The sequence below is a fragment of the Rhinoraja longicauda genome, chromosome 1, assembly GCF_053455715.1.
Source record: "Rhinoraja longicauda isolate Sanriku21f chromosome 1, sRhiLon1.1, whole genome shotgun sequence".
In the NCBI taxonomy this organism is placed as follows: Eukaryota; Metazoa; Chordata; class Chondrichthyes; order Rajiformes; family Arhynchobatidae; genus Rhinoraja; species Rhinoraja longicauda.
The window spans coordinates 62,750,586-62,766,507 of record NC_135953.1 but is presented as its reverse complement, the minus strand read 5'-3'; the positions used below and the strand labels follow the sequence as shown (position 1 = coordinate 62,766,507).

Here is a 15,922-nt window from a genome sequence, read left to right as displayed (position 1 = left end):
GTCTGTGTGGAGTTTGCACATTGTCCCTGTGACTTTGTGGGTTTCCAACGGGTACCTTCCACATCTCAAAGACGTGCGAGTTTGTAGGTTAATTGGCGTCTGTAAATTGCGTCTCGTGTGTAGGGAATGTATGAGAAAGAGGAATAACAGAACTAGTGTGAACAGGGTATCAATGATCGGCATAGACTCAGTAGCCAAGGGGTCTGTTCCCATGCCGTATACCTAAAACTAAATCATTCCTTTTGAGTCTTTTGTGTTTAATTTCTCCCTTTCCTAATTTGAGTAAATTCAAAGCAGACACTCTTGCTGATGGATTACATGTCAAATGCAGTTGCAAATTGATTTTAAAGTGTAATCTTTCAACATTTTCCCAAATATATGATGCTTTAATACAAGCTTTTGATGCATCTGCTTGAGTACCTCTGAATTGCTGGTACTGTTTGATGAACATCTCCAGTTTGCACTAAAGTAACACTTCCTATTAATTTATTTATGGTGTCTAAGATCTTGTAGCTTTTAAACTAGTGCTTCAATGGCTACTTTATGAGCTGTTGTACAGTCATTCCAGACAACAAGTTTGCAGTCAATCAGAATTTTTGTTCTTTGCAGTTCTCAAATCAATGTTGCATATTGGACTGTCCAAATTTATCAAATTTAAATGGAGATTACAAGCTGATTGTGCAGTTCTTTGCCTTCCTGTCATGTGTTGACACAATGCCTGATGAGGCCACAGGAAGGCAATCATGTTTTGTCTTTGAACTTTAGCCTGAGATAAATTAATAAGGAAACGTTTTTCCTGTTCCACCTGAAGCATCCAAACAAAAATGCCATCATAAATAGTAATAGTAATCAAGGAATTTATTTGATATCTCTCCAAACTTGTTTCTTTCCCCACAATATATTCACCTAACTGGTTTAAATTGAGGATGATATCCCACTGAAACTTGCAGCACAAATGTCCAGCTTTTCTTCGTGGGTCTGGTAGACCAAAACGAATCTGGCTTGGATCGACCCAAATATTCAGTGCCTAAGAAAGGAATCTCATTATTTTACATAGTTGAATGGGAGCCTAATTTTAATTAAATCGAGTCCACATCCTTATTCTAGAGCTTAATTACATGCAGAATTTCAGATGTGTTGGACATTTTCTTTTTTATTATTTATCTTTGTAAAAGTACTTTAATATTTCACCCAAAGTGTTGGTGAGGCAGTACCTTGTTCCCCTTACTTTGAGAGGCTAGTAGGCAGTCCAGAAAAGAGTCACAAAGTTAATTCTCATTAATTTCTATCACAAATGGCAAAAAAATATTTGACTTTATTCTTTGGAATTTTAGAAGATGGGTGATCTTTTTGAAGATGCTGAGGGATTTGTACGGTAGATGTTGAGATGTTTTCACTAGTTAAGGGAGATTATTGAACGAGAGAACATAGTTACATAGGGGGCAGTGAGGTAAAACTGAAGTGCAAAGGAAAACAACTTCTCATCAAGATTAGTGAACCTCTAGAATTCTGTAATCCAGATGGTTTTGGATCCTGGATCAGTGGAGACAGTTAAGGAGGTGGTGGATAAATGCTTCAAAGTTTGGGAAGTGTATGTTATGTGGAACTTGTGTAGAAGAGGATTTTGGGCATAGATCAGCCATGATCATATTGACTGGCAAGGCAACTTCAGAGGCCAGATGCTTATTCTTGCTCCTATTTTCTGATGTACATTCCTGTGAATAGATTTAACTTTTCCAAATCTATTCTGTTTAAAAATAAATCACATTTTTCAATCATTGAATTAGGACATTTTATAACTTATCTTTCAATGTTTACCACTACCAGTCCAGAGTCCTCAGGACTACAAGGATGTGGAGGGATAAGGGATCTGTGCAGGCAGATGGGATTAGTTTATCTCTGCATTATTTTTGGCACAGGTATTGTGGGCCTAAGGCCCTGTTTCTGTGCGGTACTGTTCTCTGATCTATGAACCATTGTTAATTTTAAACTTTTTTTTCCTCTCTCCTAGATTTTCCACTAACTTCTCACCTGTCTACACTGGCCAATATTCACAAGATTTACCACACCTTAAACAAACTGGTAACTTTATTTTTATTTGTATTCGACAGTTCAGAGTGATTGTTCTGAAGTGTTAAGGAGTTTGGCATCTTATGAAAGAGGATTAATTGCCAGGTTAGATGAAGAGTATTTCAAGTTGTCAAAAGAAGCAATGGAAGAAATTCCCACAGCTCTGAATATTATTTTTCAATTTCTTTCGCTATTGGAGTACCAGCATATTGGCAGATGATTGGATGACTGCCACCATCATACCATTGTTTAAAAGAAGGAAAACGGGATGGTTCAATTTTGATGGAGATATTATTGAAATTTATTCAAAAAGACAATTCAGACCTTTTGAAAAGGCACAGAATAATCAGATTTATTCACAAAATGCTGGAGTAACTCAGCAGGTCAGGCAGCATCTTGGGAGAGAAGGAATGGGTGACGTTTCGGGTCGAGACCCTTCTTCAGACTGAGGAATGGGTGACGTTTCGGGTCGAGACCCTTCTTCAGAATAATCAGAGCCAGAAAGGGGTGGGGGGGGGGGGTGAGAGCAGTGCTGAGGGACCTCCTAGTGCATGTACAGAGTTCCTTAAATGCAGCAACGCCGATCAGTAATGTGCTTAAAATGCAGGCTTGTTTTATTAGCTAATGGCCTGATATACAAAAGCAGGGAAGTTCTAGTCACCGGGCAGGATGTGATTGCACCAGGGAGGATTTAGAGGAAGTTTATAAGTATTAGCTATGTGATAAGCTAGCATTGTTTTTGGAATAGTGGAGGCTGGGTTGAAACTGGAGTCCATAAAACAGAGGGGGCACAGTTCTAAATGCCTTTGGTCGAAGGTGTTGAGGGGAGATAAGGAAATGCCTTTTTTTTTCTTTCCGAGGCTGTTGGGGTTCTGAAATTTTTGCCTAAAACAGGTGATAGAAGCAGACGCCGTTGTCATATTTAAACAAATATATACTCGCATGTGTATTTGAAGAACTGTAACCTTAAGACAGCATTTGGTTAGGTAGATTGCCATGGTTGTGCTAAGGACTTCAGCTTTGTTTTGTTTTGCACTATATTGTGTTTTTATTGATGGGATTTTTTTTGTTTATTATCTTATCCATTGAGCAATGTGTTTACAAACGTGTTGTGCTCCTGCAAGTAAGACTTTCATTGTTCTGTTTCGGTACATATGACAATAAAACACTTGACACTTTTGATCAGGATGGATCAAATGGCTGCCTTGTGTTGTAAATATATTCTGCAATTGAATGAGTCAGTGATAATTGTATTCATAATATTTCTTCAACCAGATTGATAAATAGAAGTCTGAAATGGGTGGAATGGCTTGTATAGGTGACAATGACCAATGTGTGGGGTTTATTACTATAGTTATATATTTCTGAAAGCAAGTTTTGTGGCTGTATTGGTGTAAACATCAATTAATTAATTGTGTCGTCTGTATTATAGAGTAGAGAACAGGAAAAACAATTGAAGGTAGACACAATGCTGGTGTAACTCAACAGGATAGGCAGCATCTCTGGAGAGAAGGAATGGGTGACGTTTCGATTCAAGACCCTTCAGACTGATGTCGGGAGTGGGCGGGACAGAGATAGAATGTAGTCGGAGATAGTAAGACTGGTGGGAGAACTGGGGAGGGGATGGAGAGAGGGAAAGCAAGGGCTATTTGAAGTTAGAGAAGTCAATGTTCATACAGCTAGAGTGTAAGCTACCCAAGCTAAATATGAGATGCTATTTCTCCAATTTGTGTTGGGCCTCACTCTGACAATGGAGGAGGCCCAGGACAGAAAGGTCAGATTGGGAATTGGAGGTGGAGTTAAAGTGCTGAGCAACCGTGAGATCAGGTAGGTTAAGGCGGACTGAACGGAGGTGTTCAGCGAAACGATCGCCGAGCCTGCGCTTGGTCTCGCCAGTGTACAGTTGACACCTGGAACAGCGGGTACAGTAGATGAGGTTGGAGGAGGTGCAAGTGAATCTCTGCCTCATCTGAAAAGACTATCCGGGTCCTTGGATGGAGTCAAGGGGGGAAGGTAAAGGAACAGGTGTTGCATTTCTTGTAGTTGCAGGAGAAAGTACCTGGGGAGGGGGAGGGGGAGGGGGTGGTTTGGGTGGGAAGGGACGAGTTGACCAGAGAGTTGCAGAGGGAACAGTCTCTGGAAAGCAGAAAGGGGTGGAGATGGGAAGATGTGGCCAGTCGAGGGATCCCGTTGGAGGTGGCGAAAGTGTTGGAGGATTATATGCTGTATGCGACGGCTGATGGGGTGGAAGGTGAGGACGAGTGACTCTGTTCTTGTTGCGAATAGGGGGAGGGGGATCAAGAGTGGAGCTGCGGGATATCGGGGAGACCCTAGTGAGAGCCTCATCTATAATGGAAGAGGGGAACCCCCGTTTCCTAAAGAATGAGGACATCTCCGATGATCTAGTATGGAAAACAACATCCTGGGTGCAGATGCAGGAAAAACAATTGTGTGTCCATTAAGGTGGGGGTGTGGTGACATATTTGGTGTGGGGGCAACAATCGAAAATCATAAAGGGGGAAATAAACTGATCAAAACAGAACTGTGATAGATTGAGGAATTTGGCTGATAGAAACATAGAAACTAGGTGCAGGAGTAGGCCATTCGGCCCTTCGAGCCTGCACCGCCATTCAATATGATCATGGCTGATCATCCAGCTCAGTAGCCTGTACCTGCCTTCTCTTTAGCAAAAAGGGCCACATCTAACTCCCTCTTAAATATAGCCAATGAACTGGCCTCAATTACCTTCTGTGGCAGAGAATTCCACAAACTCACCACTCTGTGTGAAGAAATGTTTTCTCATCTCGGTCCTAAAAGACTTCCCCCTTATCCTTAAGCTGTGACCCCTGGTTCTGGACTCCCCCAACATCGGGAACAATCTTCCCGCATCTAGCCTCTCCAACCCCTTAAGAATTTTATATGTTTCTATAAGATCCCCCCTCAGTCTTCTAAATTCCAGCGAGTACAAGCCCAGTCTATCCAGTCTTTCCTCATATGAAAGTCCTGCCATCCCAGGGATCAATCTGGTGAACCTTCTCTGTACTCCCTCTAAGGCAAGAACGTCTTTCCTCAGGTTAGGAGACCAAAACTGCACACAATACTCCAGGTGCGGTCTCACCAAGGCCCTGTACAACTGCAGCAGAACCTCCCTGCTCCTAAACTCAAATCCTCTTGCTATGAATGCCAACATACCATTCGCTTTCTTCACTGCCTGCTGCACTTGCATGCTTGCTTTCAATGACTGGTGCACCATGACACCCAGGTCACGTTGCATCTCCCCTTCTCCCAATCGGTCACCATTCAGGTAATACTCTGCTTTCCTGTTCTTGCCGCCAAAGTGGATAACCTCACATTTATCCACATTATATTGCATCTGCCATGCATTTGCCCACTCGCCTAATCTATCCAAGTCACTCTGCAGCCTCCTAGCATCCTCCTCGCAGCTAACACTGCCACCCAGCTTCGTGTCATCCGCAAACTTAGAGATGTTGCATTCAATTCCCTCGTCCAAATCATTAATATACACTGTAAATAACTGGGGTCCCAGCACTGAGCCTTGCGGTACCCCACTAGTCACTGCCTGCCATTCCGAAAAGACCCGTTTATTCCTACTCTTTGCTTCCTGTCCGCCAACCAATTTTCTATCCACCTCAACACTGAACCCTCAATACCGTGTGCTTTAAGTTTGTACACCAATCTCCTATTTGGGACCTTGTCGAAGGCCTTCTGAAAGTCCAGATATAACACATCGACTGGTTCTCCCTTATCCACTCTACTAGTTACATCCTCGAAAAATTCTATAAGATTCGTCAGACATGATTTGCCTTTGGTAAATCCATGCTGACTTTGTCCGATGATTTCACCACTTTCCAAATGTGATGCTATCACATCTTTAATAACTGACTCTAGCATTTTCCCCACTACCGATGTTAGGCGATGTGTGCGTGTGTGTATAATATATATCTTACAAGTATATATCAAATCAAGAGAATGCAAAAGCATTTAAAACAGTGACAATTCAAGTTGAATAGCATTCAATGGCATCATTTCTCTGATCACTTGTGTTCGGTCCACCAAGGTCTAGCGGATCTCCTGGTCGCAAGCCACTTTAACTCCCCTTCCCATTCCCATACTGACCTTTCTGTCCTGGGCCGCCTCCATTGCCAGATTGAGGTCACATGTGAATTACAGGAATAGCATCTCATATTTTGCTTGGGTAGTTTGCAACAGCGGTATGAGCATTGAATTCTCCAATTTTGGGTAATTTCTCCGTTTCCCACCCCGTCCCCCACTTCCTCCACTAAATGTTTGTTAACCCGTTCCACAGTTTGCAATGATGTATCTCTCTTGGGCTCACACCCTCTCCAGCCAACAATTAAATGCACTTGTCTAATCAGGTGTATGAAAGATTTTCCCACTGATTTACTTTCAGTTGATGTAGCGATCATTTCATGTCCATTCGTCTGCATTCCAGTGTGGCTTTCTTATATTGAATTGAAGGACTTTATTCCTGAGTTGACATGTTGAATGAATATAATCTATTCTGCCTGACCTGCTGAGTTACTCCATCATTTTGTGAAATAAATACCTTTGATTTGTACCAGCATCTGCAGTTATTTTCTTAATCTATTATCTAAAGAAGGTTTAAAAAGTATTGTAAATATCTGTCCAGCATTGTTTTTAATGTGTGCTGATTGATAAAGTAAAAGTTCAAATTATTGTCCTTAACTGTCTATTTGTTGCGCACATTTAATGAATGTGCATTATGTTTTGTTGGCACGACAATGGCAAACAAGATGCAGCCTGAGAAAACTAGCCAGCAGATGTGTCTTGTAAACATGGCAGAGTTCAGCAAATATAATGCACATGAAGAAATTATAGTGGACGTGAATTGGTAGATGCCGATTTATAGTCGCCACAATATACCCTTAGTTCAACGATTCGGCAAGATGGTGGTTACTTTTAAAATTTCCAGCTTGTAGTCTATATACCCTTGCAGTTGCATTTCCAAATCCTTATCTGGCTACTATGATTTATTCACAAAATGCTGGAGTAACTCAGCAGGTCAGGCAGCATCTCGGGAGAGAAGGGATGGGTGACGTTTCGGGTCGAGACCCTTCTTCAGACCCTTCTGCCCTCTGGCTACTATGATCTCCATACTTCTTGGTGGCTATTTCAAAGACTTAAGGTTAATAATGTCGTTAATGTTTTCAGTTCCCCATTTGTCTTTCTATAAATTTCTAGTTAAAGATCACTCGGTCCTTCCAGTTCATCTTGATCTAAGTCAAGTGTAGGACAGTGTGACAGCCATTTAGCACATAGTTCAACAAATATTTAGTGATAATGACCAATTTTGGGTGATCTCTGCCTTGCATGGGATGGTTTTTAATTTGATTTAACTTATTGGATTGATATTTTAGTTTAGTTTAGAGAAACTGCACGAAAATAGGCCCTTCAGCCCACCGAGTCTGCACCAACCAGTGATACCCGCACATTAACACTACCTTGCACACACCAGGGACAATTTTACATTCATACCAAGCCAATTAACCTACGAACCTTTACGTCTTTGGAGTGTGGGAGGAAACCCAAGATCTTGGAGAAAACCCACACAGGTCATGGGGAGAACGTACAAACTCTGTACAGACAAGCACCCGTTGTCAGGATCGAACCCAGCTCTACCGCTGCACCAATGTATTGCACGTTTCTAAGTTGCTTCCTGACTTGGCATTAGTCAACATAACTCCTTGTTTGAATTGATTGCTGCCATTTCAAATTAAAGGATTTCCAAAAACAAGTTACTATGTTTAGGTGAAATTAACTGTGCTCTGGGAAAAAATGTGGAGGCGTTTGGGTGGGAGTGAAGGAGAAAATAGCTGCATAGAGAGGATGGAAAGATCTGCTTTTAGGCCAAGATTAACAGTGCTGTTACAACTATAGAATGATGGATTATATTCCAAATTGCAATAAATTTGTACAGTTCATCTTCTCTTACCTTTTCATTTCAGAACTTGACAGAAGACGTTGGCCAAGACGACCAGCAATCAGGTGTGATTTGATTTTTATTTTGCTGATCTGCTGTTGCAACAACATTCATATGGGTTAGCTGGTGTAAATGTAATATTGGCTTAATACAAAGTCTTTGCTTGACCATGTTTGAATCCATGAATTTAAGTTGTATGTTGTGGGACAATTCCAGTGGATATTGCTTGTGAAAATTTGAGCTATGGTAGTTCATGTTTACAAACATCTGGTGGATGTGCAGTTGAGTAGGGGGTTTTGGCACCTACATCCAGCAAAATGAAGACATGACGGAGGGGGATTACCTCTGTCCTGTTTGGTGACAGGAGTTGATTGCTGTCCGAGTAGCTTATTTGGATTGTAGCATGCAGTTCTGGCTGCCCCCATTGCAGGAATGATGTGGAGGCTTTGGAGAAAATACAAAAGTTTATCAGAATGTTGCCTGGATTAGAGGGTTTTCACGAGAGGGAGAGGTTGGATAGACTTGGATGGTTTTCCCTGGAACATTGGAGGTTAAGGGGAGACTTGATAGAAGTACATAACATTCCAAGAGGCATAGGTAGGGTAGACAGTCAGAACTTTTTTCCCCAAGGTGGAAATATCCAACACAAGAGGTCATAAGTATAAGGTGAGAAGAGGAAAGTTTTTACGCAGAGAGTGGTGGGGGCCTGGAACGCATTGCCAGGGTTGGTGGTGGAGGCAGATATGATAGTGGAGTTTAAGATAGGCAGGAAAAAGAGGGATATGGATCATGTGCAGGCAGATGAGATCAGTTTAACAAGGCATCATGTTTGGCACATTGTCGGCTGAAACGCCCGTTTCTGTGCTGAATTGTTCTATGTTATTGTGTTCTGAAGCAAGTAGCAACAGCATATGGTGTGATTAATAATAAATATTAAAGCTGAAGTGCCTCAGTGGTGGAGCAGGTGAGGGTGGGGTAGTCAGCAGTCGAGCATGCTCATTTTGAATGGTGTTGGACTACTTTGAGTATTTTTGAAGTAATTAGTGTTTCTTCACATTTCTGACTTTTGCCTTTGGAGAATCGTGAAGTGAGCCACTTAGTTCAGGTTAATAACTTTTGTAGCAATAATATTGGTTCTTGGTCCATTTCAACGTGACCAGTTACTGAAGGTTGATTTTGGTGGTGGATGGCTGTGGTGTAGTGCTTGCTCAGTGATCGCCATATAATGCCTCTAGGATTGGTGCAGGACCCATTGCTGTTTGTCATTGATATCAACTATTTGAATGAGAATATACAAGGCATGATTAGTAAGTTTCCAGATGACACCAAAATAGGTCACTTGACGGACAGGCGTAAGGGGTTAATAGCCAGCCCGTGGGTAGGCGTGGCTCATCCCTAGGTGGACTACGCTGTGAGCAGGAGCTCACAGCCTAATAAAGACCTTTATCTAAAACTGCCTGGCGTCCTGCCTTTTCTCTGGCCTCCGCCAGGCCACTACACTTGAACAATAAAGATGCAAGAATTAAAAAAGGATCTTGATTAGCTGCAGAGTTTTATTTGGATGTGTGAGATGTTGCATTTTGGGAAATCAAACCAGGGTAGGATCTATGCAGTCAACAGCAGGGGCCTGCGGAGTGTTGTAGAGCAGATGGATCTCTAAGTTCATAATTCGCATGTAGATAGGGTGTTGACGAAGGCTTTTGGCATGTTGGCCTTCATCATTCGGGGAATTGAGTGTATACTCAATTGAGTGTTGGGTCGATGGAAAGAGTGCAAAAAAGATTGACAAGAATGTTGTTAGGAGTCGAGGGCCTGAGCTATGGGGAGAGGTTGGACAGGCTAGAAACTTATTATTTGGACCGCAGGAGGCTGAAGGGGATCTCTTTTCCCCTTCCCCCTCCCAACACACACATACACTCACAGCGTGGTGGGTGTATGGAGCAAGCTGCCAGAGGAAGTAGTTGAGGCAGGTAAAATAACAACATTTAACATCATGGGCAGCACTGTGGCACAAAGGTCGAGTTGCTGCCTTATAACACCAGAGACCTGACTACGGGACGGATGCTGTCTGTACGGAGTTTACATGTTCTCCCCGTGACCTGCGTGGGTTTCCTCCGGGATTTCCAGTTTCCTCCCACACGCCAAAGACGTATAGGTTTGTATGCTAATTGGCTTAGTATAATTGTAAATTGTCCCTCGTGTGTAGGATAGCATTAGTGTGCTGGTCAGGACAGACTCGATGGGCCGAAGGGCCTGTTTCTGCTCGGTATCTCTAAACTGAACTGGAAAATGAAACATTTAAATGGCATTTGAACAGGTACATGGATAGGAAAAGTTAGAGGAATATGGACCAAACACAGACAAATAGGACTAGCTTAGAAAAGAGGCATCTTGAACGAATTGGGCTGAAGGACCTATTTCCATGTTCTATGACTCTGACTCTAATTGAATGGCAATTGTAAATGGTTCGATTATCTCTTATTTTAAATATCTGGAACTTGCTTGGTGTGGACAGTACTTCCCACTTTTTAAGCCCATGGACAAATTGTCTAGGTTTTGTTGCATGCAGGAATGGAATGGTTGCTCATTATATAAGAGATTGTCAACACTTTTGAATATTTTGTTAATAAGTGAGAGTTAAGTTGGGTTGTAATTAGCCAGTTTGGATTTGGTCTGTTTTGTGGATTGCAAGTACCTAGTATTTTCCATATTGGAACATTAGGAGTGGCTAATTATGGAGTGTAATCTTCAGTGAACTAAGCCGCCTTCAACCTCCTATCTACATGTGATGCCATTTTCAGGGAATTATGTACGTGTAGATTCCTCTTGTTGATTTGTTCCATACTGGCACATTTTGTCTGGTTGTTAGATCTATTATGATTTTGTCAATTTAGACAGTTATGCTGCTGAATACCTTAACCAGAATAGTTTCTATACTCATGATACTTCCAGTACTACTTCCATATGTTTGGCATAAACAACTGATTAATCAGCTGGAGGAAGTAATCTTGTTTCCTCGCCTGTGTTTAATTAAAGCCAGGAGGACCTTGTGGGGACGGGTCAATATCGGACCATACACAGGGATTATGATGGAGTTTGGGACATTGTGAGGTGTGATTCTGTGAGCATTATCAAGCTTTTGCTTGGCAGCTTTGTGGGCAAGCTCTCCCGTTTTTGACACTAGACTCTGGAAATCTTTTGCAAAGTTGGCTGGCCTTACTGTATCTGAATCTGTCCCAATGTTGGTCTGTCTTTCTAGTTATATTTTAACTCTGCTCTAACATGGTGATATTGATGTAATTGAATAGGTTAATGTAGTGGTTGAGACCATATTCCTGTCCTTTAGGGGTTTCAAAAGACAGATTAGATAATTATCAATTTCCTTCCTTGAAGAACTTAAAAGTAAATATATAATACTATTATTGGAAAGATGTGTCTTGCCATGACTAATGAAATGTTGGTCATTGCTTAATATCAAGGCTATCTCTTAATACTGAATGGTAACCAATATTTAAATAGCAGGTCCATGACTACTTGTTGCAAGTTTCTTTAGGAAATTAGCACATTCAGGTAGTTCTGCTGTAACAGAATAGTTGCGCTGCATTTTTAAGAAAACAAATGTTATAAAAACAATTGTGTCAATGGGAAAAGAAGGTTAGGGACCAGAGAGTTTCAGACTCTCAATAAGTTTTTTTTACCCCACATGATTTTTTAAAAAAAATAAAGGTCGTTTTAACAGCTAGAGGTTTATTTTTGTTCCTGCAAGCTAAAAATACTGAAGGCTTTATGTTACATTGCGCAATGATATATTACTTAATGGTCAATAGAAGTAATTGCTTGTCAATTTCAGTGGCTGCTTGCTGTAATGTCTGTGTACCTATGATGGGGGGGGAGGGTTAATCTTTTTTTTGCCCCCAGACTTTTTTCTCCCAGGATGTTTTTTTTGTTCTTTGTTAATTTCCAAAGTAACCTTTAATGGGTTCTCTACTTTAAGGTTGAAATTATGTAATAACCAATTTGGCCTACATGATACAAATGGTATTCCCTTTTTCATCAATCAGGTTATTATCCAATTCCAGTTAATCATAGTCATGCAATATGGGAACAGGCCCTTCAGCCCAATTTGTCCATGTTGACCAAGATGCCCCATCTACTCTAGTCCCACTTTCCTGCATTTGGCCCATATCCCTCTAAACCTTTCCTATTCATGTATGTATCTGTCCAAATGTCCTTGAATGTTGTTATAGTACCTTGCTCAACTATCTCCTATGGTGGGTCATTTTGCACAACCACCACCTTCTGTGTGGGTAAAGTTGCTCCTCAGGTTCCTATTAAACCTCTCCTCTCTCACCTTAAACCAGTTCACTAGTTCTTTGTTCCCCTACTCGGGGTGAATGCTCAGTCTTTTTACCCAATTTATTCCCCAAATAATCAAACACACCTCTAAGATCACCCCTCAGCCATTTGCAGTTTAAGGAATAAAGTCCTATCCTACCCAACCTCCCCTTCTAGATCAGGCCCTTGTGCCTGGCAACGTCCTCGTAAATCTTCTCTCCACTATTTCCACCCTAATGATCTCCTTCCAATAGCAGGGTGACCAAAACTGAACAGTATTCCAAATGTGGCCTCACCAATGTCTTGTCTAACTGTAACATAACCTTCTAACTTTGATGCAGTGCTCTGCCTGATGAAGGCCAAAGTGCCAATAGTCTTCTGGACCACCCTATCTACATCTGCCACCACTTTCAAGGAATTATCTGCCAGCATTCCTTGAAACCTCAGCTCTTATGATACTTCCCAAGGTTCTGCCATTCACTGTAAAGGTCCTGACTTGGTTTGACTTCCCGAAATGCAAAACTTTGCACTCATTTTATTCACAAAATGCTGGAGTAACTCAGCAGGTCAGGAAGCATCTCGGGAGAGAAGGAATGGGTGACGTTTCGGGTCGAGACCTTCTTCAAACTTTGCACTCATCTGCATTCATCTCCATCAGCCATTCCTCAGCCCACTTGCCCAGCTGATCAAGATCCTGATGTAATTTTTGATAACCATCTTCACTTTTTTTACTATATCACCTACTTTAGTGTCACCTGCAACCCATTAATTACGTCTTGCACATTCTCATCCAAATCATTGATATAAACTACAAACAGCAATGCACCCAGCACCAATCCCAGAGGCACACCACTAGTTACAGGCCTTCAGGCTGAAAAACAACTTTCTGCCATCATCCTCTGCTTCCTTCAATGAAGACACAGGTTATGAAGATGCGTGTTATAGCAGAACTATCTGTAAGTGATTGCGATGTAACTTAGTATTTTTATCAATGGAAGTGTGAATTTTACCTCGTATCAATTTAATTGTTGAAGAATTATGCAACAACCACTCACCAGAGAGCAAAAGGAGTGCAATAATATTTAGTATGGTAGGTATGCCCCTAGGTGTTCTCATGGACAACGATGGGACAAGACAATGTTCATAGATGGCTAGTCCCTTCATTGTTATCTACTACTTCCTTCAATTGCTTTGCTTTAACATTATGCAAAGCAATGTAATAATGTGCTTGATACAAGGACATTAGACTTGAAAATCAGAATTGGGAACTTGCTGAATAACGGGGTTGGGGGTGGTTCCAGGAAGTTGTTCCCACAATGATCAGTGCAGAACCCAATAGTAAGTAATTATGTCAACAGTTTAATGGGGTAAAAGAAGGACAATTGCAGAATTTATGCATAGATCTCACTAATGACCTGGAGAAAAGTAAATGTTGGATCACTGCAACTAATTCTGAAAGAAAAAGCCAAAAATTCTATTTCAGCTGGAGTTTCTCTTTGCTCTAAGCACTATGCAGTGTACATGTGAAAGAGTAACTCTTTTGAAAGTAATTATGTTCCTCAGGAAATTGTGTGCGCTTAAATATTCCTGTTGCCCTGAGTATGTATTGGTCAGTCTGATGGTCATTTGCTTTTCTAAATCTTGTTTTGCAGGAAATCTTCGGTCTTGCAGTTGCCCTTCCGACTGCTGTAACAAAGGAATGCCACCCAGGAAAAAGAGGAGACCTACAGTAGCAGATGATCTAACAGCTAAAAAAAGCAGGCACGATGGGTATGTTTCCGGTTTTATGTGAAGACTAAAATGTGAATGTTCCCAATTCAAAGCATAAAACTAGTTGAAATACTTAACCTCAATTTCATCAAGTTGAATGCTTTTTTATATACTATGTGATATGATTCTAGCAAAAGATTGATTGTGAGCTTGCAGGATTGGTATACTTATCATATCATATCATATATATACAGCGCGGAAACAGGCCTTTTCGGCCCACCATGTCCGCGCCGCCCAGCGATCCCCGCACATTACCATTTAATACCATTTGTGGATGTTGACGTGGTTTTGACATGTCTACACACTAAACCTGATTGGATGTTAATCCTAATGAATAGTCTGTCTATTGTCAATTGGCTTCGCCACAAATTAAATCATGGTCCATTTTAAATCAGAAATTGCAATGCGTGTCTTAAAGCCTGTATTGTCCTTGTACCAGCACTGTTTGGAAATCATCATTTACTTTCAAGTTTATTGGTGAATCATTTAAGAGAACTGCTGGCATTCACGTGGTTTTGTAGCTCTACATGTACTATTCTATAATTTATCTATTACAAAGTATCTGGAAAGTTTTCTCTGAATGCCTCATCATAGAACAGTACAGCATGGTAACGGGTCCTTGGACTTATAACGTTATCGCCGAACATGATGCCAGGTTAAACTGATCTCATCTGCCAGTACATGATCCATATTCCTTGAACTTCCACCTGCCTATCTAAAAGCCTCTTAAATGCCAATATCGTATCTGCCTCCACCACCACCCCTGGTATTGCATCGCAGGCCCCCACCACTGTAAAACAAAAAGAGAAAAAACATGCCCTGTACATCTCCGTTAAACTTTTTCCTGCTCTCATCGCATAGCTATTCCTTCTAGTGTTGGACATTTCTACTCTGGGGGGGAGGGGAGAATGGTTCTGACTGTGCCCCATCTATGCCTCATAATTTTATGTGCTTCTATTAAATCTCCCCTCAATCTCTAACATTTCTTGTAGCTAAAACCCTCTAATCCAGGCAACATTCTGGTAAAATCATTTCATGAACATGGCAACTGCTGTGTTTCAAATGCAAAAACGAATATATTTGAAATGGAACTGTGATTAACAAGATCTGTTTGTTGTATACTCCTTTGAATGCTGTGTGGGGGATGTTTGGAGTTGTGCTTTAGGACAAGTTTAGATTGTGGGACCAAGGCAGCTAGAAGATGGGTTCGAGAGAGGAAGGCAAAAAACCTGAAATGTTTCCTGATATGGATGCAGCAAGAAGTTCTAATGAAAGAGCAGGACTAAATGGTTTGGTAAATTGATGTCCATGGGCTAAATGTGATCAAGCTTGGTGTGGGGCAGGTTAGTGAAGATCAGTTTTAATTCTAATTAAACTCTAGAACATTCAATTCTAATGAAATATCATTGCATATTAAATACATTTCCACTTTATTTCATAATATTGTGTCAAATGTTATTTCCAGGTTATCAGAGGTGAAGCCCAAGATGATTATATTCCAGTATTGTTTCTTACTCTGCAGCAGTTTTTGAGAAGTAAATTGCTTTAAAAAAGGCTTTTGCATAAATGATTGAATATATTTAGTTGAATCTCTTTGTTTTTTCTGCAGCACCATGTTCAGGAAACAAGACTCAACTAGGATGAAGCCTGAAGAGGAAGGGTTCTCCAGCAAACGATGCTTAGAGTGGTTCTATGAGTATGCAGGTGTGTTCAAATATCATGGGTTAATGTTCAAAAGAACAAAGTAAGCTGGGGAGAGGGGTT

The 15,922-nt window shown here is 41.1% G+C and overlaps 1 protein-coding gene across 4 annotated transcripts in view; it reads left to right on the top strand.

Moving 5' to 3' along the window:
• The window catches only part of dcun1d4 (DCN1, defective in cullin neddylation 1, domain containing 4 (S. cerevisiae)), a 58,666-nt gene that overhangs the window by 13,132 nt on the left and 29,612 nt on the right, over positions 1–15,922 (top strand). For 3 of the 4 annotated variants that reach the window (XM_078398699.1, XM_078398691.1, XM_078398708.1), the window contains exons 2-5: positions 2,012–2,082; positions 8,079–8,118; positions 14,041–14,158; positions 15,768–15,862. In XM_078398699.1, the coding sequence (XP_078254825.1) occupies positions 2,012–2,082; positions 8,079–8,118; positions 14,041–14,158; positions 15,768–15,862 (324 nt within the window). Of the gene's footprint in view, positions 1–2,011; positions 2,083–8,078; positions 8,119–13,196; positions 13,345–14,040; positions 14,159–15,767; positions 15,863–15,922 lie in introns of those variants that run through there. The other variant, XM_078398716.1, reaches the window with a different exon arrangement.